The sequence below is a fragment of the Stegostoma tigrinum genome, chromosome 12, assembly GCF_030684315.1.
Source record: "Stegostoma tigrinum isolate sSteTig4 chromosome 12, sSteTig4.hap1, whole genome shotgun sequence".
Taxonomy (NCBI): domain Eukaryota; kingdom Metazoa; phylum Chordata; class Chondrichthyes; order Orectolobiformes; family Stegostomatidae; genus Stegostoma; species Stegostoma tigrinum.
The window spans coordinates 24,273,027-24,300,137 of record NC_081365.1 but is presented as its reverse complement, the minus strand read 5'-3'; the positions used below and the strand labels follow the sequence as shown (position 1 = coordinate 24,300,137).

At 38.7% G+C, this 27,111-nt stretch overlaps 1 protein-coding gene and 1 long non-coding RNA gene across 10 annotated transcripts in view; one reads left to right on the top strand and one right to left on the bottom strand.

The window, feature by feature from the left end:
- Positions 1 to 20,955, top strand: part of LOC125457148 (uncharacterized) — an 83,826-nt gene extending 62,871 nt beyond the window's left edge. The window contains exon 4 of the long non-coding RNA XR_007248563.2: positions 20,680 to 20,955. This is a non-coding gene — a long non-coding RNA (uncharacterized LOC125457148). The remainder of the gene's footprint in view (positions 1 to 20,679) is intronic.
- Positions 1 to 27,111, bottom strand: part of synj1 (synaptojanin 1) — a 101,146-nt gene that overhangs the window by 53,770 nt on the left and 20,265 nt on the right. For 7 of the 9 annotated variants that reach the window (XM_048540955.2, XM_048540958.2, XM_048540959.2 and 4 more), the window contains exons 3-12: positions 24,841 to 24,927; positions 20,704 to 20,971; positions 20,048 to 20,273; positions 16,793 to 16,876; positions 16,000 to 16,061; positions 15,747 to 15,843; positions 8,205 to 8,377; positions 8,028 to 8,109; positions 7,203 to 7,355; positions 5,835 to 6,000 (exon numbers count right to left, since the gene is read on the bottom strand). In XM_048540955.2, the coding sequence (XP_048396912.1) occupies positions 5,835 to 6,000; positions 7,203 to 7,355; positions 8,028 to 8,109; positions 8,205 to 8,377; positions 15,747 to 15,843; positions 16,000 to 16,061; positions 16,793 to 16,876; positions 20,048 to 20,273; positions 20,704 to 20,971; positions 24,841 to 24,927 (1,398 nt within the window). The remainder of the gene's footprint in view (positions 1 to 5,834; positions 6,001 to 7,202; positions 7,356 to 8,027; positions 8,110 to 8,204; positions 8,378 to 15,746; positions 15,844 to 15,999; positions 16,062 to 16,792; positions 16,877 to 20,047; positions 20,274 to 20,703; positions 20,972 to 24,840; positions 24,928 to 27,111) is intronic. The other 2 variants (XM_048540956.2, XM_059650209.1) reach the window with 1 other exon arrangement.

Sequence of the window (27,111 nt, the reverse complement as noted above, 5' to 3'; positions counted from 1 at the left end):
AACAGTCTGCTTGATCTATCCATCATTTTCTAAATTCAATCCATCTACCAATGTCACACATGACAGCAATATAAGCCATCCAGGAGATCCACTTCAGCAACTCAAAGCCCACAGTCTCTAATACCTACATGAAGAGCAGCAGGCACAGGGATACACAAATACTTGCTAGGTGCCCTCCAAATTAAAGTTTGCACATGTGTTTGGCCAGTGAACCAGATGATGACATATTGGCATGCATAGATGATTAGCTAGCTAACAGGAAAGAGATATGACATAAATGGGTCTTTTACCAAGATGCTGACTTCCCAATACATAGTCACTGGTGTACTGCAAGAACTGAATGAAAAGGTACAGTTGCTAGATTTGTTGGCACATAAATGGGTAGAAAAGAAAGGTGTGAAGAGTTTGTAAAAGGAGATTAATAAAGGGATATAAAAACAGAAATTGCTGGGAAAACTCAACAGGTCTGGCAGCATCTGTCAAGAGAAAGCACAGATAACATTTCTGATCCAGTGAAAGGTCACTGGATCCAGAGCATTAACTTTACTTTCTCTTGACAGATGCTGCCAGACCTGTTGAGTTTTCCTAGCAATTTCTGTTTCTGATTTCCAGCATCCATCGTTCTTTGGCTTTTTTTAAAAAAAGCAAAGGGATAGGTGAGTTAATCATTTGAACGAAGATTTGCCAAACAGCATAATGAGAAAATGTGAAATGATCCATTTTGGCAGGAATATTAAAATAAAGCACATTATTTAAATGGCCAAAAATTGTAGAGTTTGAGATGCAGAGAGATCTGGATGCCCTCGTACAGAATCACAAAAGGTTATAATGCCAGTACAGCCATTGTAAGTGTTATCACTAATTGCAAGGCGTACCTGAATGCAAACGTATGCTCCAGTTATACAGGCTACTGAAAAGGCCAGATCTGGAGTATTGCATACAATATTAGTCTTCACACTTTACTTAAGTTTACTTGACGAATTCGCAAATGGGTGGATATCGAGGAAATATCGCACAGGGTTAGCTTAGATCCACTGCAGTTTAGACAAGCAAGAGCTAATCTAAGGGGGCTCGACAGGAAGGATGTGGACAGGATAGTCTATCTTGTGGGAGAATCTAGAACTAAGGGTCACTGTTTAAAAATCAAAAAGTTTGCCCTTTAAAGACAGATGAGTTTTTTTTCCTGACATAGCATTGAAATTCTTTGGAATTCCACTTTCACCACCTTTTGAGAAAGTGTTTAAATAATGTTCAGACAGAGATTCTTAGTAAGCAAGAGGATGAATAGTTTTTGGGGCGAGGTGAAATGTGAAGTTGAGGTTACATCAAATCAGCCATATTTTTATGAAATAGCCAAGCAAGTTTGAGGGGCCAAATGGCTTAATCTTTCTCCTAAAGTGTGTTCATATGCAACTTTGATTTAGTTCTTGCATTTATTCTGGATTAAAATTTTGCAAATTCCTCTCTAACAGGATTGTGGAAGTGCCTAGATCAGATTGATTTCTATGTGAGTTGGAGCAGATTAGCAGAGGTGGAATGAAGTCACAGCTGAGCACATTAATTCCACATTTAATGTTTAAACATTCGGCAGGAATTCCCGTATGGCAATCAGAAAAAAGGAGTCCTTGTTGACTTCTCCTTCACAACTGTGATGCAAATAAAGCAACGTCTTCTTGTTACTATTTGTGCTTTTAGGTATTTCCAAAATGTGTGGCATTGAACAAGATGATTCAACAGTTAAGATTTTTACTATTGCTTCATAATCATGTCAAAATAACCCTTTCCAAAAAACCAAAAAAAATTGAACATGTTGACATTTCATGAAAGAAACCGTGTTCTTTTTGCTGCAGTCTGAACTATTTCTTCCATAAAAACAGTGGACAACAATGAATCATCCTAATTAAAAATAATATCCACAACTGAAAATCTGTAATCAGCACGGTGAAATGATTGCACACTGCAGTATTAGTAATTCTATTTCTATGGTAAAGTGTCAGCAATTTCACACTTCTTCCCTACTTACCACATACACTGGGATTGCAAGACAACATATACATATATAGTGCCTCATCTGTCTTTAGGCCATCCCAAAATGTTTCACAGGAAAGGATTTTTTTTGAAATGCAGTCACTGTTACCTCAGAAAATTTTGACCAAACAGCACTCAGCAAGTCTCAACAAACGGGAAATGAATAAATGGTATCTTGTTGAGTTTTAAATCCTTTTTGAACAGTCAGGCAGCGCCCTGGATTAACAGCTCATGTTTCTCAGAACAGTACAAAAATGGGCCAATTCAGATTGTGAGCACGCTGGGGCTTGAGCCAACAACCTTGACTCAGAAATCATACTGCTGTCAAGTTAGCCAATCTGGTATCAAATTACAAAAAGTAATTCTCTTAAAAAATTTGCTTCTAAACGGCATTCTTGGCATTAAAAGAAAACAATGTAGCTAATTTCCAACTTTAGATTTCACTGTAAAAGAATTTAAAGATTCAGCAACAATTTGCTGATTCAAAATGGAGAATATTAAACCGAGTTCATGGAAATCCATTCCCATAATTGTACTGTGAAACTCAACATTGCAAATTACCAGAAATCTTCCATGAGCATTTCTTTAAAAAAAATGTCAAATACATATTCAATACTTGGAAGATATATTTGGATTGTTTCATCTATGGAAAGTGCACACAATGTAAATCCTCAGTCACTTGCTGCAAGGCTATTTAAAGTATGTCCTGAAAGGAATTTAACCCCTTAGTCAGTTATGATTTAGCAGATAACACTCATCCGAGTCAGAAAATCATGAGCTCAAGTCCCAGCTCTGAGACTTGACAAAATAAAAATGCTGAGCTAAATGTTAAACACTGAGGAGCAGTGTTAGATGTGAGAATATGGCACTGAGATAGAGGATCAAACACGATCATATCAGAATGGCACAGCAGACTTGAAGGGCCGAATGGCTTGCTCCTAGTTTCTGTACCGAGCAGAAGACTTCCCTTGAGGAAAGACTTTAAATCAAGACCTCTTCCGTCATCTCTGGAAGATGCAAAACACCACGTAGCATTGTTCACGGAAGGAAAGGGATTGTCTCTAGTACCTCGGTCAATATTTATTCTTCAATTAACGTAATTAACAGAATAATCTGATCAATGTCAAACAACTGTTTGTTGGAGCTCGCTTATTGTGAATTGTTTGCTAGGCTTCCTACATTACCAAAATAACCAATAAGCCAATTAAGTAGTTTTCAAATGAAGCGCACTGGGACATTCTGAAGACATGAAAAAGTGTTACGTGAAAAAGTGTTACATGAAAGTAAATATTCTCAATTTTCTTACTTTTGTATGCACAAAATTTTATGACAAGGAAACTATTTGGTCCTTCACTCTTTGAAAGAGTCATCAATGTCACCACAACTTGTCTTGGTTTCCTCGCTTTAAGTTTTCCTTTTTAAAATAATTATACACTATGTCTTAAAAGTTAAATATTTATTACTACTCCCGTGAAACATTCACATCCTAATCGCCAATGCATATGAAACCTGCTACTTTACACCCAGACTCAAAAATATTTTTTCAGTTTACCTCAATGTGAAATGCCCATCAAATCTCAACCTTGCCTAACCCAGTGAATAGACTCATACTCTCTCAAAAACGTTCAGTCTTTCATAAAATGCCTCCAAATATTTTCTGAATAGATATCTTAACGTGAAATTAAATGCCATTTTGGAAAACAAATCATATCTACAGTAGGATTTGCATGTCACTTGCTTTTTTTGGGTTAAATTTGGGATGTTTCCACATCCCAATGAGTATAGTATAAAATAGTGTCAAAATTGGCAGTGAGAAACCAAAGATCTGAAATCTCCATCTGGCTTGGAGTATATGCCAAAATAGTTATCTTTAATGTCATAGCTCAAGATTGCAACACCTTGTGGAAAATAAGTACCTGCTCAAACTGTTATAGAAAGAACTCCTCTTACAGACTTACATGAATGTATGTTTATTAACTGACAATTTGTGAAGTAAAACAGCTGTTGACTTTCTCCTGTAATTCTGCACTACTTGAAAGAGATACCAAATTTCATAAAAGTTTGGTCTTCCAAAATGTTCACAAGTCAAAACAACTCAATGGAGTAAAATTTTTGGTGAACCACAGAAAGATCTTTGATTCAGTCCTAGCCAACAGGCCCAAAATGAAACCTACCCCACTGTGGGAGCACATACGGCAAGAATGTTTCTGGTCATACGCTAGCCCAAGCTTGGCTGTGGCCAAGCCTTGCTGCACATGGAAACTGCCTGTTTAGGTATGAGTTTTTTGACAAATGGTACTGAACATTGAGAAATCATCATTATAATGGAAGGTCATCAACGAAGCAGTTACTGATGGTTGGGCAGAGCATATTTCCCACGGAACTCCTGAATGGTGTCCTGGCCTGAAATGATTGACCTCCAACAACCACAAATCATTTCCCATGATTATGTGTGCAACTAGTAGAAAGCGCAACCCCCCCCCACCTCACCCCAATTTCCAACAACTCCAGTTTCGCTGAGGTGTGCTGATGCTAAAGTCAAACGGTGCTTTCTGGAATTTTTTTGGCCTTGTCTAAATCAAGACTGTAATGAGATCAAGAGCTGGGTTGCCCGAGGAGAACCCAAAGCCAGAACTGAGCAGTGAGCAAGTTATTCCTTGACCTGATGCCCTGTGAATTCATGGGGTCCAGAGTTCAAACTTTTCTTATTGATACTTGAAAGGGCAACCACAAACTAAAATGAAGAGAGGCATGATTTGCCATGGCAGTTCAAATTCAATCAGGGACCCGGCAATTGCAATTTGGAGGACAGAAAAAAATACTTTGAGCGGAAATCATTTTTTTTTAAATTCGTGCATAGGATGTGGATGTTTATTGCCCATCTGATTGTCTAGAGGCCAGGTTTTCAATTCACAGCATTACCAGAGTCACATGTAAACCAGACCAGGTAAGGCTGGCAGTTCATTCCCTAAAGGGACCATCAGTGAGCCAGATGGGCTTTTTCCGACAACCGACAATGGTTTCATGGTCACCATCAGACTCTTAATTCAAGACTTTTTGAAATTTAAACTTCATTATCTGCCAAGGGAGGGATTTGAAACTGGGTCCCTAGAATATCACCTGGGTCCTTCTGAATTAATAATCCATAGATAATATCACTATGCTAACCCCTTCACGCCCTTTTGTGCAGGAGTTTTAATATTAAAGGTTTAACTAGAGGATTACTTTTCCTTGTGATTTAAACATGCACAGAAAGTAGAACAATATCTTACAAAATAGCAAAGAACAGCAAAAAACATCTGTTTTATGGACATTTTACAAACCAATAGCACACTGATAAATACATTTAAAACCAAGGCAAATTCTGGAATTTGATTGTCAGACATCCATGCCTTTGATCAGCAAAAATCTTCCCAACAGAATAACAGGATAATCTTTTCCATGTGTCGTCTTACAGTTAAAGACCTATCTAACTGTCAATCCCAAAGATCCACGTGACATGCTTCTAGAATCTCAGCCAAACACAAACACATTTGCAGCCACAATTCCTTTCCAAAAGGAAGTAATTAGTAGTACTTCACCAAAATTTGCACATTAAATTTCACTTCCTATATTTCTTAAAAGTTAATCATAAGTTATCATTTGTTAGGATAATTAAAATCTGCTCTAAAGGCTTAAACCAACTTTCAAGAGTGACAGCACCCTCAGTTACTTGTCAGGTTACAAACAGACTATCATGCAAGACAAACTAATTGAAGTTATTTGTTATTCATTCTATCCTTTAACAGAACTAAGCATATTCTTACCATGCAATGTGCTTGTTGTTAGAAGAGCTCGAGCTTTATCTGCCAAGTCACTGTTCAAAGTATTACCAAGTAGCAAGATGTCAATAGCCTCTTGCTTGGAGCTGTCAAAGAAATTATTCTGAATGGTTCTGGTAACTGAGCGTGCGCCATCCTTAAACTTTCCACCCTATAGAAGATAGACAGTTGCATTACTGTGAACAATTAAAATTAATTAATTAACTTCACAGCTTCCCTAATACATGCAGCATTGATGTTATCGAAATATTTTCTGTACTTCAGAGCATGAAACACTTAGACATTAAAAAATGCATGAAGAAGTGCACATTAAAATAGATCAACTTTCTATTAGGCTATTAATATATTTAACTCACCATTAGGAAAACACCCAGAGAAAGCAGGGAAAGAAAAGTAGATCAATATTACTGAAAAACCTACATAGTTATCGCTTTTGTCTACTCAGTGCAGTTAAAAACGGTCAAGGACGAGGATAGTATCTTGCATCTAAATGAAGACAAAAGAATACAAGAAATAGGAAAAGGGGTAGGCCAAATAGTCCCTAAAATCTGACTGGCAATTTAGTTAAGATCATGTGGTGAAACCTCAATTCCACTGTCCCACCAAACACCCATACCCCATGGCTGCTATGGAATCTATCAATCGCATCATAGAAAACAATTAAGAACAAAGCACTCAATGTCATCTGAGATAGATAATTTCAAAACTTCACATCTTCTGTCAATAATACTTCCTAACTCAGTCCAAAGTGGCTCTCACCATCCTGAAACTATATTCCCTAGATTGAGACTCTCTAGTCGGGAACACACATTCTCCCAGCATCTATTTAAGACAAATCTCAAGATTCTGCTTTTAGAGAAATTCTTTAATGTATAGTACTGTATACTTTTTCAATATTAGAAAGAAAGTATGTAAAAATTTACAGCACTCAATGGAGGAAAGTTAGCCATTTTGTTTAAGCCAAATATTGATGCATAATCAGGAACATTTCATTGCATATCCAAGAGCTTCAAGTATCAGAGGGTTTCTGCTTCCACCATTCTTCAGCCATGAGTTCAAAATTCCCACCTTTCATGGCATGAAAAAGAAATTCTCTGCACATCCCCTCTAAATCCCCTTGCTATCGAATACATAGAATAGAATAGAATTTTTTTAGAGACTGTTAACATCTGCACAAAATATATATTTCAGATTTTCACATTGGATCATTGTAAAACCAGTACAAATTATTCCCCTAAACTATAATATTTCATCATGATATGGAGTACCCTTCTATCAGGTCCACAATCTTAGTAGTACAAGCAATTCTCTACTTTAATAAATGCCCTCACAATCTATGTAACTGTGCTGTACCTTAGCTTTTCCTTCCAGTGCTCCAGTTCCAGCATAGATTTTACTGATCGAATCACCACACATTGACCACATGGAACGGAAGACCTCTTGAAATCTTGTGACCATTTGCTGTTTCTCAGCTAGTCCTAGCACATCTAGCTGCTTGTAAAGCATCTGTTGGGGTGGGAAAGAAATGGAGGCAATAACCAAAATTTAGTTAAAGGTTGAACTACACATTACTACTCTATAATTAAGCACTGAACACTGGAGTGGTTTACTGTTCTAAGCAGTCAGCCAAGATAAAGGTAAAGTTGGTTGGGATTGTTTTAAAATCAATTCAAGATCATAAAATGTTTATCTGCTCCTCACTCATTTTACAGCATATTAAAATAAGCAAAATTTTAATTACAGACTTGTATAAATAACCTTTATTTTTACAAACAATAATTGTTAACAAGTTATTGCATCTCCAGAGGGACATCTTCATAAAGTTCAAGTTGCATATGAGCTGTGTAAGGATTTAATAATGACATTTTATGTACACTTCTATACCATTAGTGACTGGATTCAAACATGAAAATGGAAACTTTTCCAAATAATATTGTTAAAGCTTCTCTTTTGCAAGAACCTTACCATCAGGTAACAGCACGCTTTGAGTGGTGAAAGAGCCCAACACCATCAAAACAATCCTACATATATATGTTCTATGTAGCAACTGTAAAATATTTCTGCTGTGTTAACACATGCTTAGAAAAAAGGGCTTTCATGCCCAACGATTAACAAGAAGTGCCAGCTTTTTTGATGTAAAATATCAGAAGTACCTAATAAGTTCAGCTCAAAACATACCTCCAACCCAAAGAAGGCTTGCACACTATTCGTTCTGTCAAGGCAATCAAGACAGTTGGTTCTGATGGTACCAGTTTGGCATCTATGGAAAAAATATTTACATTCAAAATTGCTGTATTATGTTCTCACTGAAACACTTTACCCAAATTGAATAGAAGTATTAGTAGAATAGCTTACCTCTGAACTCCACTGGAGTCACAACTAAAGAAGCCACACTCATCCAGAAACTTTTCCACCTTGGGTTTCAGCACAGTTACAAGCCTGTCTGTCTTCCCACCTTTCACCTGCTGGTGGTAGTCAAAATTCACCATAGGAACATCTGCAGCATGTTCACTGGCCTTCAAGTGACTCTAGCAAAAATAAACAAATCTCAGGCTAAGTTGGCATAATGCATTCTCTTTTTGTGGTTGACAATTTAGTTAACACGGAAAAATCATAATCATAAAGAAATTAAACAGCAAAGCATGTTTAGCCTTTTCCTTATCCTCGGAACTTTTATTAAGAACCAGCCAAAACAGAAGAGGAGGAAATTTTCTTTTTAAGTCTTGTTTTCTGCAAAGTACTCATTCTAATACCATTATCAAATACACATTTCCGCTACACAAGTCCTGACAAGAAGCACTGTATGGGAATTCTGACTAAGCACCATTATATCTTCAACCAGCCTTATGTGATCAAGTGTTGCTGGACAGAGTGTATGAGTTCGCTTGGCTAGCTGCTGCTTATTTGGCACATCAACCAGTTTAGCAACTTCCTTCTCCAATGATGTCAATGTAAAATTGTGAGAAATGGAGGAAAACAACAAATTTATTACCACCTATTCCGTACCACCATCTAAACTGGTTTGTACCCAAGAAGTTGAAACATCAGTTTCTTTTTCAGCTAGACCATTTCAAATCTCGGTGGTTAGCTGCACCAATACCCAGTGCCTACCCAATGGAGATCAGCTAATTCAGCGGTTCAAAGATCGAACGCAAGGCATTCCTGGTCACTACAATTCATATATTTAGCTCTATTTAGATGAGCTGCCAAAGGAAAATAATGCACTTTCTGACAGTGCACAAAATACCACATAAAGCTGTCTATTATCCATTAAAAGTCAACAATCTTAGAAAAACCACTTTGCTGGAGAGGAAAGCTAGTACATTACCAATACAGCAACGAGCATTTTCCTCACGTTAGGTTTGAAGCAACTGTAAAGCAGATCAGGGTCTAACACAAAATCAATTGATTCATTTCTACAAAATTCACATTTGAAACAATTATACAAATATTACTTCAGTACAAAACTATTTTGTTGTACTTGCATACTTCTTTGCTTTAAAAACATTGAAATGAGGCAACATATAACAGTACTTCCTGAAAATTAGCCTATTGGGAAAATTATTTTCATTGATGATTACCATTAAGTTATGTTACTAGCTAGTGGTCTGGAGAAGTAATTGAAATTCCATCTACGCAACTGGTGAAATTCAAAATTCACCTAATTGCGGAATTAAAAATCTATTAATTATGAAGATGTAACTACAGACAATTCCCAGGTTTTGAATGTGTTTCATTCCTGAGTCCATTCACAAGTTGATATGTCGATGCAAACCGAAATACGTTGTGAGAAATTAAAAATTACATCGTTGCAAGGGAACACACTCCTAAGTACAAGCATTTGTAAACTGGACTTCGTAAATCAAGATCCCCATACTACATTGAGTAAACAATCTAGAATTAGTGATCTTATTCGCTAATGTACTTTAGGGAGGGAAACATGATGCATCAACCCAGTCTTACCAACACACAAATCCTGATCCAAAGCAGGTGGCTGACTGTTGAATGCCTGAAGAGTGGTCTAGCAGGCTAATCAGTTGCATCAAACTGCAACAGTAAAGTCAAGGGGAAAAAAAAGTACAAACCACGAACATCAATTTACGCCCTGAAAACAAGGATGTATCTTGCCCAATTTAGCTTAGAAAGCACTTTTCATACTGAGCACTTACTCAGGTAAGGCATACAAAGGAAGGCTATTATAATCTGCAAAGAATTTCAGTTGATTAATTAATGCTCCAAATGCAGAACACCAGAGGAAAATGCATTAAGGACAGCATGAGCACAAAAGGTATACTTGGTAGAGAATTCCCATGTCCATTACCAACGGTGGTTTAGTAACACAAGTACAATCAACCCAGAACTGAAGGATGCATCTACAAAAGCTGGTTAGGGAATGAAAAGAGGTTAAAAAAAAAAATCACAAATGGAACTTGCACTCAATCTGCTAGAGACACATTTATCCATGACAGTATTAAATGGAATGACCACCACACAGTCCTTGTGGAGTCAAAGTCCTGTCTTTGAGGATACCTTCCCACGCAGTTGCACTACCACCTGACTAATGGGATAGATTGTGAGCTCATCTAGCAATTTAAATGGGCCATGAGGTAGTGTGGACAATAACAATTAGAACTGTATTTAAACATTGAATGTAATCTTATAGTCTGAACCATCCCCAACTCTACCATTTTCATCAAGTCTACGGGATCAATCCTAATTCAGGCAGGAGATCAGCAGGACATGCCAAAAGCAGCATCAAGCTGTGAAACCACAACAGAGAATTTCATAGTCACACAGCACAGAAACAGACTCTTCGGTCCAACCAGTTCGTGCAAAACATAAACCCAAACTAAACTAGGTCCCATTTACCTCCTCCTGGCTTATATCCCTCCAAACCTTTCGAATCATGTATCCATCCAAATGTCTTTTGGATGTTGTAATTGCACTTTCTTCCAACACTTCTTCAGGAAATTCATTCCACACACAAACCAACCTCTGTAAATAATTTGCTTCATGTCTGATTAAATCTCTCTCCTCTTGCCTTAAAAATGTGCCTCCTCGTCTTGAAATTCCCTACCTTCTGCAGCTGTACAGGGCCCTAGTGAGACCGCACCTGGAGTGTTGTGTGCAGTTTTGGTCTCCAAATTTGAGGAAGGACATTCTGACTATTGAGGGAGTGCAGCGTAGGTTCACAAGGTCAATTCCCAGAATGGCGGGACTATCATATGTTGAAAAATTGGAGCGACTGGGCTTGTGTATACACTTGAGTTTAGGAGGATGAGAGGGTATCTGATTGAGACGTATAAGATAATTAAAGGATTGGACACTCTGGAGGCAGGAAGCATGTTTCCGTTGATGGGGGAGTCCAGAACCAGAGGACACAGTTTAAAAATGGGGTAGGCCATTTAGAACAGAATTGAGGAGAAACTTCTTCACCCAGAGAGTGGTAGACATATGGAATGCTTTGCCCCAGAAGGCAGTGGAGGCCAAGTCTCTGGATACTTTCGAGAAAGAGATAGATGATTCCACTATCTTTAAGAGCTTCAAGGGTAATGGGGATAAGGCAGGAGCAGGATACGGATTGTGGATGATCAGTCATGATCATAATCAAAGGTGGTGCTAGCTCGAAGGGCCGAATGGCCTACTCCTGCACCTACTGTCTATTCCTTACCATTACCCCCCCTCAGACCCATAGTGTCGCTACCTGGAACACCAACCTACAGATTAGCCAAGGAACTACACCAAAGACTAAAACACCTAGTAGAAGACTCCCACCACTCCATTCGCTCCACCCAAGAATTCCTGAACACCAAAGACACCAAGATAGAAGAGGATGAAATAATGGTCTCCTTTGACGTAACAGCCCTGTTCACATCCATCAACATCAACCTGGCCAAAGAAACACTGACTACACTATTAGAAGAACCGAAGACACACACACCAGACACCACAACCTCATCAGCAAGGACAACATCATCAAGCTAGTGGACCTATGCCTCACCACCCACTTCACTTTCAATAACAAAACCTACAGACAAACCAACGGTACACCCATGGGATCTCCGATATCAGGGTTCTTAGCAGAGGCAGCAATGCAGAGACTCGAACAAACAGCTCTGCCAATCATCCAACCCAAACTTTGGGTCCGGTACGTGGATGACACCTTTGTTATCACTAAACAAAACAAATTAGAGGAAACCTTCAAGACCATCAATAATACCCTTTACTGGCATAACATTCACAAAAGAGGAGGAAAACAACAACAAACTGCCATTCCTAGATGTCACAGTAGAGCGAACAGCCAATGGGGAACTTCAAACCAGCGTCTACAGGAAAACAACACATACGGACCAAATACTGAACTACAGGAGCAACCATCCCAACACCCACAAACGAAGCTGCACTAGAACATTATTCCAATGAGCCACCACACACTGCAGCACAGAGGAACTACGAACAGCAGAAGAAAATCACCTATACAGCGTATTCAAAAAGAATGGGTACCCTATGAACACAGTCCGCCGATTTCTCAGCAATAAACCCAAACAAACTGACAAAACGGGCTCAGAAACCATAACCACGCTCCCCTGCATCAAAGACATTTCCGAAATGACTGCCAGACTACTCGGACCTCTTGGCATCACAGTAGCCCACAAACCCACCAACACACTAAAACAGCAGCTAATGAACTTAAAAGACCCTATACAGACAACAAACAAAACGAACGTCATCTACAAAATACCTTGCAAGAACTGTGACAAACACTATATTGGACAAACTGGCAGAAAGCTAGCCACCAGGATACATGAACATCAACTAGCCGCAAAATGACATGACCCACTATCATTAGTATCCTTACATACAGATGAGGAAGGACACCACTTTGATTGGGACAACACATCCATCCTAGGACAAGCCAAACAGTGACACGCACGAGAATTCCTAGAGGCATGGCATTCCAACCGGAACTCCGTCAACAAACACATTGGCTCCAAATCAATCTACCATCCCCTGAGAAAAAGAACAGGAAATGACATCACCAACCCAAGGAAACCTAACCAGATAAATAGAAAGCGGGACATAACACCAGCGCTTCGTCGGAGGCTCACTGATGACGTTACCTAGAATGGTGACGAAACGTCTGAAAACTAACCTTCCAGCTCAGCAAGCAAACTCACATCCAGAACCTCAACCTGAGCTACAAATCTTCAAAACTCGCTAGCCTTACCATTAATTGTATATTTGTTTGTTGTATCAAAATGCAATACATTGCATTTATCCAGTTTGAACACCACCTGCTATTTTTCAGCCCATTGACCCATTTGATCAAGATCCCAATGTAATTTCAGAAAACCTTCTTCACGATCTACAATGCCACCAATTCTGGTGTCATCTGCAACTTACTAACCACGCCTTCTATGTTCTCATTCAAATTCTTTACATAAAATAAGAAACTAACGAGGACCCAGAACTGATCCCTGTGGAACACTGATGGTCATAGGTATCTAGTCCAAAAAGCAACCATCCACCATTACAGTTTCCTGCCGTTAAACCAATTATGTATCCAATTGGCAAGCTCATCCTAAATCCCATGTGACCTAACTTTACTAATTAGTCCACCAAGCAAAATCTTAAAGTTTTTACTAAAATGCAAATAAAGAACATCTACTGCTCTGCCATCATTAATGTTTTTGGTAACTTCCTCAAATGCATGCAATCAAGTTTGAGAGACATGATTTTTGCCTCACACAAAACTATGCTGACTATCCTTCATTTCAGATGCTGGTCCTGTACTCTAATCTGGACTTTAAAAGACTCCCACATGCCAGATGTGGATTTACCCTCAAACAGCTTCTCTCAATCTACATTCCTCAGTTCCTGCCTAATATTGTTAGCCTTTTCCCAGTTTTGCAATTGAGGAATAAGACCATAAGACATAGGAGCACAAATTAGACCATTCGGCCCATCAAGTCTGCTCTGCCATTCAATCATGGCTGATAAGTTCCTCAAACCCATTCTCTTAACTTTCTCCCTATAACCCTTGATAATCAAGAAACTATCTATCTCAGTCTTAAATGCACCCAATGATCTGGCCTCCACAGCATTCTGTGGCAGTGAATTCCATATATTCACCGCTCTGGCTGAAGAAGTTTCTCCTTATCTCTGTTCTAAAAGGTTTCTCTATATTCTAAGGCAGTGCCCTCAGGTCCAAGTCTCTCCTACCAATGGAAGCATCTTCCCAACATCTACTCTGTCCAGGCCATTCAGTATTCTGTAAGTTTCAATTAGATCCCCCCCTCATCCTTCTCAACTCCAATGAGTATAGTCCCAGAGTCCTCAAATGTTCCTCATACATTAATCTTTCCATTCCTGGGACCATTCTCATGGACTTCCTTTGAATCCACTCCAGGGCCTGAATATCCCTCCTGAGATATGGGGCCCAAAACTGCACACAAAACTCCAAATGTGGCCTGACCAGAGCCTTATGAAGCCTCAGGAGTACATCCCTGCCTTTATATTCAAGTCCTCTCAAAATAAATGCCAACATTGCATTTGCCTTCCCGACTACTGACTCAACCTGCAAGTTTACCTTGAGAGAATCCTGAACTAGAACTCCCAAGTCTTTTTGTACTTCAGACTTCTGAATTTTTTCCCCACTTAGAAAATAGTCCATGCTTATATTTTTCTTACCAAAGTGCATGGCCTCATAATTTCCCACATTGTACTCCATCTGCCACTTCTTTGCCCACTCTCCTAACCTGTCCAAATCCAGTCCTGATGTCTCACCTCCTCATACTATATCTGTCCTTTCACCTATCTTTGTATCGTCTGCAAATACTATTATTTTAAGTCCTATGTAAAGTAAAACTTACTGAATTATAGTCACTGTTCCTGAAATGCTCCCCCATCAAAACTTCAATCACCTGGTTGGGCTCATTTCCCAATACATTGCCCCTTTCCTAGTGGAATTTTTAACAGTTTCAAAAAAAAAAACAACATACTGAACACACCCAACACATTCCACCCAGCACTAACCAAATCTCAGTCTACATAGATAAAATTAAAATCATCCACCATAACAATCCTGTTATTTTTACATCTTTCCATAATCTGTTCAAACTGACTACACCCTTCCTGTTCCTGAACTCTACCAAACAGCCTCACTGAATATCAGAATATCCTGTGCCTGCTCAGAAACATCTTTGAATCTGGCACACCGTAGGCAACACACCATCCTGGAGTCTCATGTACAGCCAGAAAAACACCTGTGTCCCTGACTATCAAGCCCTCTATCACTTCAACTTTCCCTGCTGCACAACAGTGTCAGTCCTGAAGCCTCTGATCTGGCTGCTGGTTTCCTCCAAGACACCCCTAAACAGTATCCAAAATGGTATACCTGTTTGGAGGGTCAAATGGACACAGGGTCTCCTCCAATGCCTGCCCTTGCTTACCAGTTTTCCTGGTGGTCAGCTAATTCTTCTCGCTATGTGACCCTTAATAGTGATGTGAGCAGCTCACTAAATATGTCATCCATGACATTCTCAGCTTCATGGATGTTCAATAGGGAGTCTATTCATTACTCAATGCACCATGTGGCAAATCAGTAGCTGCAGCTGAATACACTTCCTGCACATGCAGTAACCATGGATGCTGGAATGAGCTTAATTTCCCACATATTACAAGAGGAGCATTCCACGGGGCCAAGTTCTCCTGCCATTTCAAATGTTGCCAAATACAGACAATAATCCAGTCACCAAACTTAGTTCTTTCATTCCCTTACTCCCCCTCTCTCTCTCTCAGGCGGATGGACAACAAAGTCCGGCCTTGTTAGTTAATCTCATATCCCAGGAGCAAATAGGAAAAAACAAACAAACACAGTCAAGTATAGTCACTTACTTGAAATGCTTTACTGAGCATGTGCTCGCCTTCTTTTACTCCTAGAAGATTGATTATAGTTTGCTTCCCATACAGCTTTTTCAGTGTTCTATAATGTCTGTCAAAATTCAAAACAAATTATAATTTTGGGAAATGGAGACCTGTAAAGATTATTAACCAATATGAACCTTTCATGTAAGGAACTCTTCACTCAAAGACAAAAGTTACCACACTCAATGAAAACAGCAATCACTGCTGAAAGCAACTTCCATACCTATCAAAAGCAGGTGCATTGGCTTCAAAGCCTCTGGACATTCGAACACGATGGGACCCAACCTGTAGCCGTACAAAATAATTTGAGGGATTGTTAAACTGAAATAATACAAAAGTAGCAACTAAATCATATGGGAAAAATGAGAGAAAGAAAAGTTAAGGAGAGAAATAAACACAAATTTTGCTACTCAACTAAGTTAAACACTTTCTTAAACCAACTGTTGACTGAATAGAGAGAAGGCTGACAGCAAAATAACCAGTTTCCTTGCTTTGAAAGCTAGTTATCAACTGTCCAAGTTTGCTCAATATGCCAAAACTCTAACCTCAAATGTAATATGTTTTAACAGTCTGTCACTAAGTTCACTATGACTATGGTTGTTTACAAATTATTACTTAAAAAGTCTTTGTCTTTATTCTTTTCTTGAAAGCATCCCTGCTAACCTCCTCTGCAGTCTTGCCTACTTACTTTGAGATGGGGCAATTGGAAAGGTCTCTGATTTGCTGAAGGGCAAACAACACCTCCAAATATGCAGTTTTATTAAACAACTGCATGTGTTTCCCATAATGAAACTGCAGGAGTGAGTAATGATAAACAGTGACAAAGTTTCAGAGGTTCAATCCCAGTTTTTTCTCCCCATATGAAATACGTCAATCATTATAATCAAAGCAGAAATTGAAACTTTAATAATCTTGGGCTGACAAAAAGACTCTTTTAGCTTAAATGCAAGATCTAAAATTGATAAACATATACACTCTGTAAATGAAAAGAGTTCGCATAATTTTAGAAAACTGACCTGAAGACCTGGTTGTTCCCAGAACAATGGGACAGAACCTCTGATCTGGATAAAGGAGGACACACAGTCATCTAGGAATATTACCTATGGGAAAATAAATATACCATTTAGTAATTGAGATAGACTGTAGTTTAAACACAATTTCTGAGCATTGTTCAAATGCTTTTATTCTTATCCTCAAGCACAAAAATAGAAAATAATACTGAAACAAATTTAAACTGAACATGTTTTTGATGCCATTAGATAGAAATATCCACTTCAATCTTGACATGTTATTTGCTGCATTGCCAGGAACAGTGAAAGAAACTGGAGATTTGGAATTGGAATGCAAATCAAATAGGGAAAATCCATAATATTTTCATTAGCCCATGCTGCTAACTCCAGAAGTGATTGAATCCCTGATCTTAAATTTACATATGCTTAAAAAATGATAAATCATTACCATTAGGAGCTTTCAACATTAAAACATTTCAATGTGAAGCTAAACAAAATGCATGTTGGAGGAAAAAACGGTGTGTTGATAAGATGAGAACAGAAGGATATGAGAAGTAGGAATGGGCTGTCTTGCCTTTCACACCTGCTCCATCATGTTAAATGATCACAGCTTAATTTATTTTTTTCTGCCTTATCTCCATATCACCAATTCCTTTATTGTCCAATGCCATCAATCGCAATCTCTAACACACATTTAGCAGCTGACATCGACAACTTTTAGAGGATATCAAAAAGATTTGCAACCCTCAAATATTTCTCATCTTTAGCCCTCTCAGAATTTTATAACATATTTCAATAAGATCAACTCATTCTCCTAAATCCTACAGCCCACTCTGCTCAAGTTTTCCTCTTCGGACAGCGTTCTCATCCCAGGAATCAACATAGGCAAGGGTTGAATAAAGAAAGAGACTATTTATTTTTTGCCTTTCATGACTACAGATTACCCCGAAGTACTTTACTCCAAATAAAAAAATTGCTTGCGTGGGACATGACATAAATCAGTTGGTCAAAACAACTTGTTTCTGTGCTGTAAAATGCATACCAAATCAGATACAGCAAAGAACAGTTTCTACGGTAATGGCAATATATGAGGCTGCAGGAGGGAAAAGGGTCAGCCATCAAGGTTTCCAACACAGCAAAACATCCTTTGGCAAACTGAGGTTGCACTAACCAGAAACAAGTACCTAACTATTCAAATCCCACTTTCCAGAACTTGGTCCATTGCCTTGAATGCCTTATATGCAAGTGTATATATTAATATTTCTTAAACATTATGAGGGCTTTACATCATCCACCTTTATAGGTAGCAAGTTTTCAAGATTTCCACCAGCATCTGGGTGGGGGAATAAAATTTGTTCATATCATCTCTAAACCTCCTGCTCCTTACCTGAAACCTATACTCCTGGCCATTGGTCCCTCGGTCAAGAAGAAAAGCTTCTTCCCATCTACGGACCTCATTATTTTAATTATGTCCCCTGCAGTCTCCTTTGTTCTAAGGAAAACAACCTCAATCTACCCAATCTCTCTTCAGAACTAAAACTCTCCACCACAAGCAACATCCCAGTAAATCTCCTTTGCACCCTCTCCATTCACTCACATTCTTCCTAAAATATCATGATTTCTAACTATTTCTTTGAAAATAAATTTAGCATTTTTGCCATCCAAGGGAAAGGGAGAAGGGATGAATGGTGATAGGTTGAGAGAAGTTAACAAGCTCATCAGTCTTATTCAGATATTATTAACACCAGGAAGAAAAAATACGTCCATTATAATATTAAATGCGGTAAATGGTCACAAGACGAAAACAGCGCTAAAAATCACAGACGGACATGGTAATTTTAATTTTATTTCATTTCGGACTTTAAATTCCTACACTGCAACACTGACAGTACTTCAGAAAATACTTCATTCTTTATAAATCACAGACATCCTGTGGTGATAATAAATACTACATCTGTATCATTTCTTTCTTCAGTTCACAGCTTCAGGCATCCAGTCATTTTCTCAAATCAGATTTTGATTTCTTTATCCCTAATGATGTTGGAGTTCAATAATTCACTCTGTGAATGGTTGCAATGCCATCAAGAATGAATATCTCAAGATAGAAGTTCAGCTTTTGGGCAATGGTCCAAGGGGGACCACATTCACAGTTTAATTTGTCCTTTGCATTTCATTTTGGATCGATTGGCTACATCTTACCCTGCCATAACCTAAAGCTACTGTGGGTAGTTCAGGTTGTGTGTGGAAGGTCTAAATCTGCAACTTGACCACGACTCAAGTAACAGATTGCGGTTCATTACAGCTACTCCCAACCAGGTGGTATACTATCAAGTGATGGGCTGTCATAGATTTGTAGCGTATACAGTGATTCAAGTAGGGAGTACAGGATTTCAAATCAGTGCCTGGGTTGTTTTCCTTTGGAGGTATTGCACCAATAATAACAGGAATTGACATCAGGAGGTTTAATACGTGCTAGCACAGGAATCTAACATAGCTGTATAGGTCTCAACATCCCAGAAATAAATCAATCAATTTCATTTTCCTGAAGCAGACATTTACCACTTATGCAGCAGCTCCTGAGCCAGGTTAAACACTAGTACTCTGCTTTTGGTAGACCCAGGGCAAGTGAAGTACTCTGGGCTCTGCTGCTCCAAATGTTACCCACCAATTTACATATGAAATTCATTTGCACATTCACTCTTGGCACCAATGTCCTGCAAGTATTAGTCAATACATGATCAAGGGTGATGCCAAGATATGTTGGCTTTAGGTCTTACACAGGTGGTCAGTCACAGAAGGGAACATGAAGTTTTTCGCTGACCTTTGAATTGTTCAGGTGGAAGGCTAAAACAACTGTCTTGACAATGTTGGGTCTATTTTATGAAGCAGATATCCAGAGAACACAAATCCTGTGTTCAAGTCACCAGCAAGCATGAAGAGTTGCAACTCAGAGAGGGAGGTCACTAGTTTTTAAACTGAAGAGAGCCACTGTAACAGTGGATTCCTGTTGAAGTCTAAGCATGCATGGATGGTTGATTTGATCTCCACAGTGTACAATGCATAAAGGTCCTGTCAATAGGGTTTTCAGAGAGATGGTTTTGGTGTCTGGCTCTCCAAAAAATTGAAAAAAAAAGGGTTATGGCTAAGAATATTAAAAAGGTAATTTCTTTTCTGCTGTGTAACTCTTAATAATCAGTTACAAGGAACAATATGAATCAAATGAGGATGGCTAAAAGACTGGGATGGCTCAAAATATTGTACCTGCTCCGTTTCAACGAAATTAGCTACTTGTCCATCATCATTCGTTCCTCGCACGTTGAATCTGGTCCCTGCTCTTTCACAGCTGAGCCGTGAAATCAAGCAAGCTTTTGCTTGTTTGTGTGCAGCATAGATAGTCCTGATCTCCACTCCTCCACACATGAGTCTCAACGCCCATTCATCACAATTCACATCATAATGCTTCAGATGCAAGTGTAATGACTGGTTCCTGTAGAACATTTAATTTAAGAATAGGAAACCTTGGTCAGCAGTCATATTTCTACAGCAAAACTTTAGATAATTAAATTCAAAAAAGCTATTTTAAAACATTCCTAGAATTAATATAACAACTTATTTTCCCACAAGGAAAGCATAGTGATAAATCTTCCAAATGACCAGAAGCTGTAAGTTCCAGATTACAGAAAAAAAAATTGATTTTTGTTGTCCTGGATACACATATGGCTTTAAAGCTATAGGTTTCAAAACGATGTTAACTGAATTCATCAGAGCATCATTCATACTAATGCTAATTTATTGTGGTAAATAAAGTATCTTATAATTTCTACATTTTTAAAGTAAACAGCATTGCATCAAATTTTAAAACGAATGTTTAATGTTATATGTTTCAAATGCAGGTATTAGTGCAGCCTTCAACTTACCAAAAGAAACGGTTATCCGTTGTATGTTCCTGCATTCTACGATGGGCATTCAGACTCAAGTCTAGACTGACACCACTGGAAGACCAAGCAAAATAAAAACTTCCAGAATTCAACACCTTTCTTACTTCAGAGATACGTTCCTCATCTGAAGGCTCATTTTGAAGAGAAATAAATTCAGTAGAGGTGACTCTGAAGACTTCAGAATCTTGTATCTTTCCCACTGACATACAGCCAGTTACTAGCACAAGGTAATGCAACATGTTGTCACCTGCAAGAAAAAAATAAATACTGCAACATAAGCTTTGTTGAGGCTGTAGACTAATGCAATTGGATTTCAATCTTAATAGTGGATTCCAAACTCAGTTCAATTATTAGGAACACTGTCCCAGGTGTAGGTTAAAATTGGGAGGTTTGCTTTCCTGCTTTTTAAAAGGTACTGCTTTAAATTTATTCTGAAAACCTCAATGCAGTAGTTCTGAGATGACATCATTAAAATAAAAACAGACTGAAACACTGAAATATTGACTATTTCATTTAGACATAATGTTATGTTAAATGGAATAAAGGACATATAATTTAAGGCTGAGATACTATTATGGCTAAGGTCACTTTTAAAACAATTCAAGGGATGTGGGCTTCACTGGCTGGGCCAGCATTTGTTGTTCATCCTTAGCTGTCCTTGAAAAGGTGACAGGGAGCTGCCTTCTTGACAACTGCAGTCCACTTGGTGTAGTTACAGTTCTATCAGAGAGGAAGTTTCCAGATTTTAACCCAAAAAATAGTGAAAGAACAGCAATATAGTTCCAAATCAGGGAACTATAGACCGGTGAGCCTGACCGGTGGTGGGCACGTTGTTGGAAGGAATCGAGGGCCAGAATTTGCATGTATTTGGAAAAGCAAGGACTGATTAGGGACCGTCAACATGGTTTTGAAAGTGAGAAATCAGTGTCTCACTAACTTGAGGTTTTTGAAGGAGTATTAAAGAGGATTGATGAGGGCAGAGCGGGGAAGTGATCTGTATGGACTTCAGGAAGGCGTTCAATAAGGTTCCTCATGGTAGACTGGTCAGCCAGGTTAGATCACATCGAATACAGAGACAACTAGCCATTTGGATACATAACTGGCTCAAAGATAGAGGACAGAGGGTGATGAAATCTGGAACAAAAAACAGAAGTTGCAGAAAAAAAGCTCCACAGATGCTGCCAGATCTGCTAAGAAAACTCCAAGTTCATGTTTTGGGCCCGGAGACCCTTCCACAGAATAGTGATGGTGAAGGGTTGTTTTTCAGACTGATGGCCTGTGACCAGTGGTGTGCCACAAGGATCGGTGCTGTGTCCACTGCTTTTCATCTTTTATATTTAAAAAGTTGGATATTAACATAGGAGGTATTGTTAGTAAATTTGCAGATGACACGAAAATTGGAGGTGTAGAAGATTACCTCAGAGTACAACAGGGTCTTGATCACACGTGCCAATGGGCCGAGGACCGGCAGATGGAGTTTAATTCAGACCAACGTGAGGTACAGTTTGGAAAGGAAAATTAGGGCAGGACTTACACACTTAATAGGAAGGTCCGGGGAGTGCTACTGAACAAAGAGACCTTGGAGTACAGTCGCAGGTAGATAGGATATTGAAGGTGCTGTTTGGCATGCTTGCCTTTTCTGGTCGTTACACCAAGTACAGCAGCTGTACAGGATATTAGTTCAGCTACTTTCAGAATACTGTGCGCAATTCTGGTCTCCCTGCTATAGGAAGGATATTGCAAAACTTGAAAGGATTTAGAAAAGATTTACCAGAATGTTGCCAGGATTGGAGGGTTTGAGCTATTGGGATAGGCTGGGACTATTTTCCCTGGACTATCTGAGGCTGAGGGGTGACCTCATAATGGTTTAAAAGTCATGAGAGGCACAGATAAGGTAAATAGACAAGGTCTTTTCCCCAAGGTGGGGGGAGTCCAAAACTAGACAGCATAGGTTTAAGGTGATGGGGAAAGATTGAAAAGGGACCTAATGGGTAACTTTTTCATGCAGAGTGTAGTGTATGTATGGAGTGAACTACCATAGTAGTGGTAGAGGCTGGCATAATTGAAACATTTAAAAGGCATCCGCACGAGTATATGAAGAGGAAGGGTTTAAGAGGAATGTGGGCCAAATGCGAGCAAATGGGACTATATTTATTTAGGCTATCTGGTTGGCATGGAGGAGTTGGACCGAAGCGTTTGTTTCTGTGCTGTATATCTCTATTAGTCTACGTCATGACAAACACTGGCTTGTAGGGGACCTTGCAGAAGTGGTGCATCAGCTGGCGTTGTCCTTCCAGAGGGCAGGGGTTGTAGGTTTAGAAGGTGCAGTACAAGCATCCTTGGTGAATTTATGCAGTGCTTCTTCTAGATGATACATTTTGCTGCTAAAATGTATTTGTGGTGTTGGAAGAGAATGTTTGAGGATGTAGCGCCAATCAAGAAAGCTGCTTTGCCCTGAATGTTGTTGAGGCTGCTCTTATCCAACAAGTAGAGAACATTCTATCACAGCCCTAACATTGTAGATGATGGACAGGCTTTGGGGAAATCAGGTGTCGTGTTACATTTCACAGGATTCTTAGCCTCTTATTCATTTTTGTTGCTATAGTATTCATGTGGCTGGTCTAGAACAAATTCTGCTCAATGGTACCCAGTGGAATGTTGGTAGTGGAGTAATTCAGCAACGGGAATACTACTGAATATCACAGGTTTAGATTTGCTCTTGTTAGAGATGCTGTAGTTAATTTCAGCTCCTCTGCATTAAAGAGCAAGATCACAGCACAGTGATATTATCACTGGACAACTTGCCCAGAGGCCTAGGTGAGTAGTCAGCAGACAACCACGTCAACTGGGAGAATACAAACTCAATTAATGAAATATAGAATTCAAGTCAAGCATCAATGATGGTAAAAGAAGTTATTAAACTCCATCTAGCTCACAAGTACTCTAAGCAAGGAAATCTCCCAGCTTTACATGGTCTGGGCTTCTTTCCACTGAAATTAGGAGAAAGGTGGGGGTGAGTTAATTGTTTCGATGACAGACTTGGAAGAAGTACTTCCACTTGTAACTTCTCTAACCCTATCAAAGGCCAGAACCAGAGGTCACTGTTACAAAATTAGGTGCTGCTCTTTTAGGACAGAGATAAGAAGTTATTTCTGAGGTTTGAGAGAATTTGGAACACTCTGCCTCAAGGTGGGGGTTGTTAAATATTTTTTAAGGCAGAGATAGATTGATTTCCTTGCCCAATAAGATTCTACAGTTATCAAATGTACAGGGGAACATGGTATTCAAAACACTAACAATTTCAGGCATAAAACTTATTGAATGAGAGGAGGCTTGAGACTGAGTGGTTCGCTTCTACTCCTAATTTGTGCTTTTAGATGCCTGGCCTACAGACTCTAGATGCACAGATGTGGCTAACTCTAAACTGTCCTTTCAAGGAACCTAGCAAATCACTCATATCAGATGCACTGCAGCATTTCAAGGTATAGGCTCCTTAAGGGCAATTATGGATAGGCCACAAAAAGTAAGAAATTAACCAAAGTTCCCGATTTGTATTTTGTAACCCATGTTAAAAATATACAAGGAAAAATTCAGTGAGGATGGAATGATTCTTGCAGAGATGCCACAAAACCTGCCAGTATCCAAGCTCTGTGCAAACAGCAGTCACTAAGGTACTTGGCTTACTACCTATGGAAGCATACTGCCTCACAGCAAGGAGGTTTATTTTTCTCCTTTGCAAAACGAACTATGAAAAAGTGAAAGGTTTAGATGGTGGATTTTTTTTTGGAAAAGACTATGCTTTGAATCATTCAACTTAAATTCCAACATTCACAATAGCACTACATCAATAGGGAATTTAGTAGTTGAAGGTATTCAAGAAGCACTGATTTTAAAAATTAAAACTCTTAGCATTTGATTATTGCAGCACAAGTCCTCAGATTAAGCAGTTATATATCAATGAAATGCAGCAAAGTAATAAAAGACAAAAAGATTCTCCAAAAAATTGACAAGAAATGGGTTTAATCAATTTTCAAATCTGTTCAAAATTACAGCTAAAAATAATACTGAAATCAGTCACAATTATATTTCTAAAAAAATTAATGTTACTTTGCTCACCAAGGTTCAACCTCAAAACTCCAAGAAGGCCGTATGCATCTAGTAGCTTTGTGTATGTATTTTTGATGGCTTCTTTCTCTGCTGATGCTGTATGAAACAAAACATCTTAATATTGGGTAAGAAATGCCAATAATATGTTAAGTTCTAATACGCACAATTTCTCATCTATCACAACAAAAAGGCTATCGAGCGAAGGCAGGATCCAAGTTTTGGGAGGGAATTATGTTCCTCAAGGCTCCCTACTTAAATTTCAGGAATAAGCCTTAGCATTCATCTCCAACATGTTTGCATTTAATACAACTTTGAACAAAAGCAGACTATTCAGTCATTTTTATTATTATTAGTTGTAAAACCTTACTGAATGCAAGTTGACTGCCATGCTTCTTACATTAAAAAAGTAATTCCACATCAAAAGTCTTCAATCAGCTTCAAATCTTATTGGAGCCTGCAGGTTACTTTTAAATTTTCCTGAAAATGTTTGGCAAAAGAAAAAATCTGCAGTCTTCTGTCAGTGTACTGGTTTAGTGGTCACAGATTTCAGTTATCATTCCAAAAAATCTGCATTACTGAACATTACATCAAATCAAAGCTAACAAGCATGTCTTTTTTCCCCTGACAAACCGGTTCAGGCGGATCAGACTCCATACATTGCAGCACCTGGGCAAACACTGAATTATTCGTGGATGAACACGAAACAATTGGATAAAGCAAAAACGCTGGAGATCAGAAATAAACAAAATACTGGAGACACTCAGGAGGTCTGGCAGCATCTGTGAAAAGGAAACCAGTTCTCTTTTCAACTCTAATGACATTTTCAGAGCAGGTTGAATTAGAAAACATTAAGAATGAACGTTCAGCAGCTTCCAGCAAAACTCTACAGCAACTTCACAGGACCCATGTGTTACAGGATAAGAGAAGATAATATATCAATAACTTAAAAGATCGTAACATCACTAAGTTGCTTTATTTGTCTGCACAAGATAGAATAACACAAGTTACTTGCATAAAAGAAGAAAGGAGTTACATGAGACAGATTAGAAAGATTGTTGAAATCAGCAAAGAAGATTCATTCATTCATATTCCCCACGATATTCTTCACAGATACTCAACCCTAATGCAGTATCACTCCCACCTTAACTCTTCAATTTCTGTTTGAATGTACTCTTTCCAATTTTGGTGACCTAGAGACTTCTTTCCAAACCTGACAGCCTAAACCTCCCTTCAGTTTTGACAGCTTAAAATCTTCTATCCACTGAAATCTGCTGACATGAAATTGCGATTCAGAACTAAAACTCATGATTCTGAACTGAACCCAAACTACTTTTTCTGTTTGGCAGGAAAGTCAACATGGCAATGACTTCATCAATTAACATCACAGACATCTGATTAAGACATTTAACTTAAAACATGCTTTCTTTAAAATGATACCTTCAAAGTATGCAAGTTAACGATTAATAGTCCCTACTTTCTGACCATGTTAGCTGCTCCATTGCTGGCCTGCTACCCATTTTATCCCAATAACTCAGCCTGGCCTTAGGAGAGAAAGATTTCAGCTCCCACTTAATGTAGCCCCTCAAACCCCTACCTCCTGCTCCCAAAGGTCCCAAAGATACAAAGACCAGGGAAGAGCCTCAAAGCAGTTTACAAGAAGTGCTAAAAGGGATTACGAGAGGAAACTTGCCAGGGACGTCAAAATCAATGAGAAGAAATTTCATAGACACAAAGGGAAAGCAGATAGTCAGGACAAATGCTGGCCCACTAAGGACTAAAAGAAAAGATATTGTCAATAGCATGGGGAAATGGCAAGCATAGTGAATAATTACTTTACCTCAGTATTTTCATTAGGAAAAGAGGACAGCATGCTGATAATCTTTAGAGACTAAACAATGGACTGGGGTCAGGGACTGAAAAAAATTAATGCAAACAAAACATCAGTAACGAGAAAATTAATGGAATTAAAGATTGGAACATCCCTGAGACTTGGTGGTTTCCATTCAAGAGTGTTAGGGGTGGTAAGGGACCACATAGAAGGATTATAGTTAGGGTATCTACAAAGTTGTCTGGGTACAGGAGTCATCCCTCTGGTTTGGAAAACTGCACGAAAGGCGAAAGAAGAAAAACAGGGATTTACAGACCATTAGTCTAAAACCTGTGCTGGGTAAATTATTGGAGTCAATATTCAAGACGGGGTAAGCAAACACCTTAAAAATATTTCCATTAGTCGGAGAAAGCCTGCATAGATTGATGACAAGCAAGTCATGCCTGACAAAC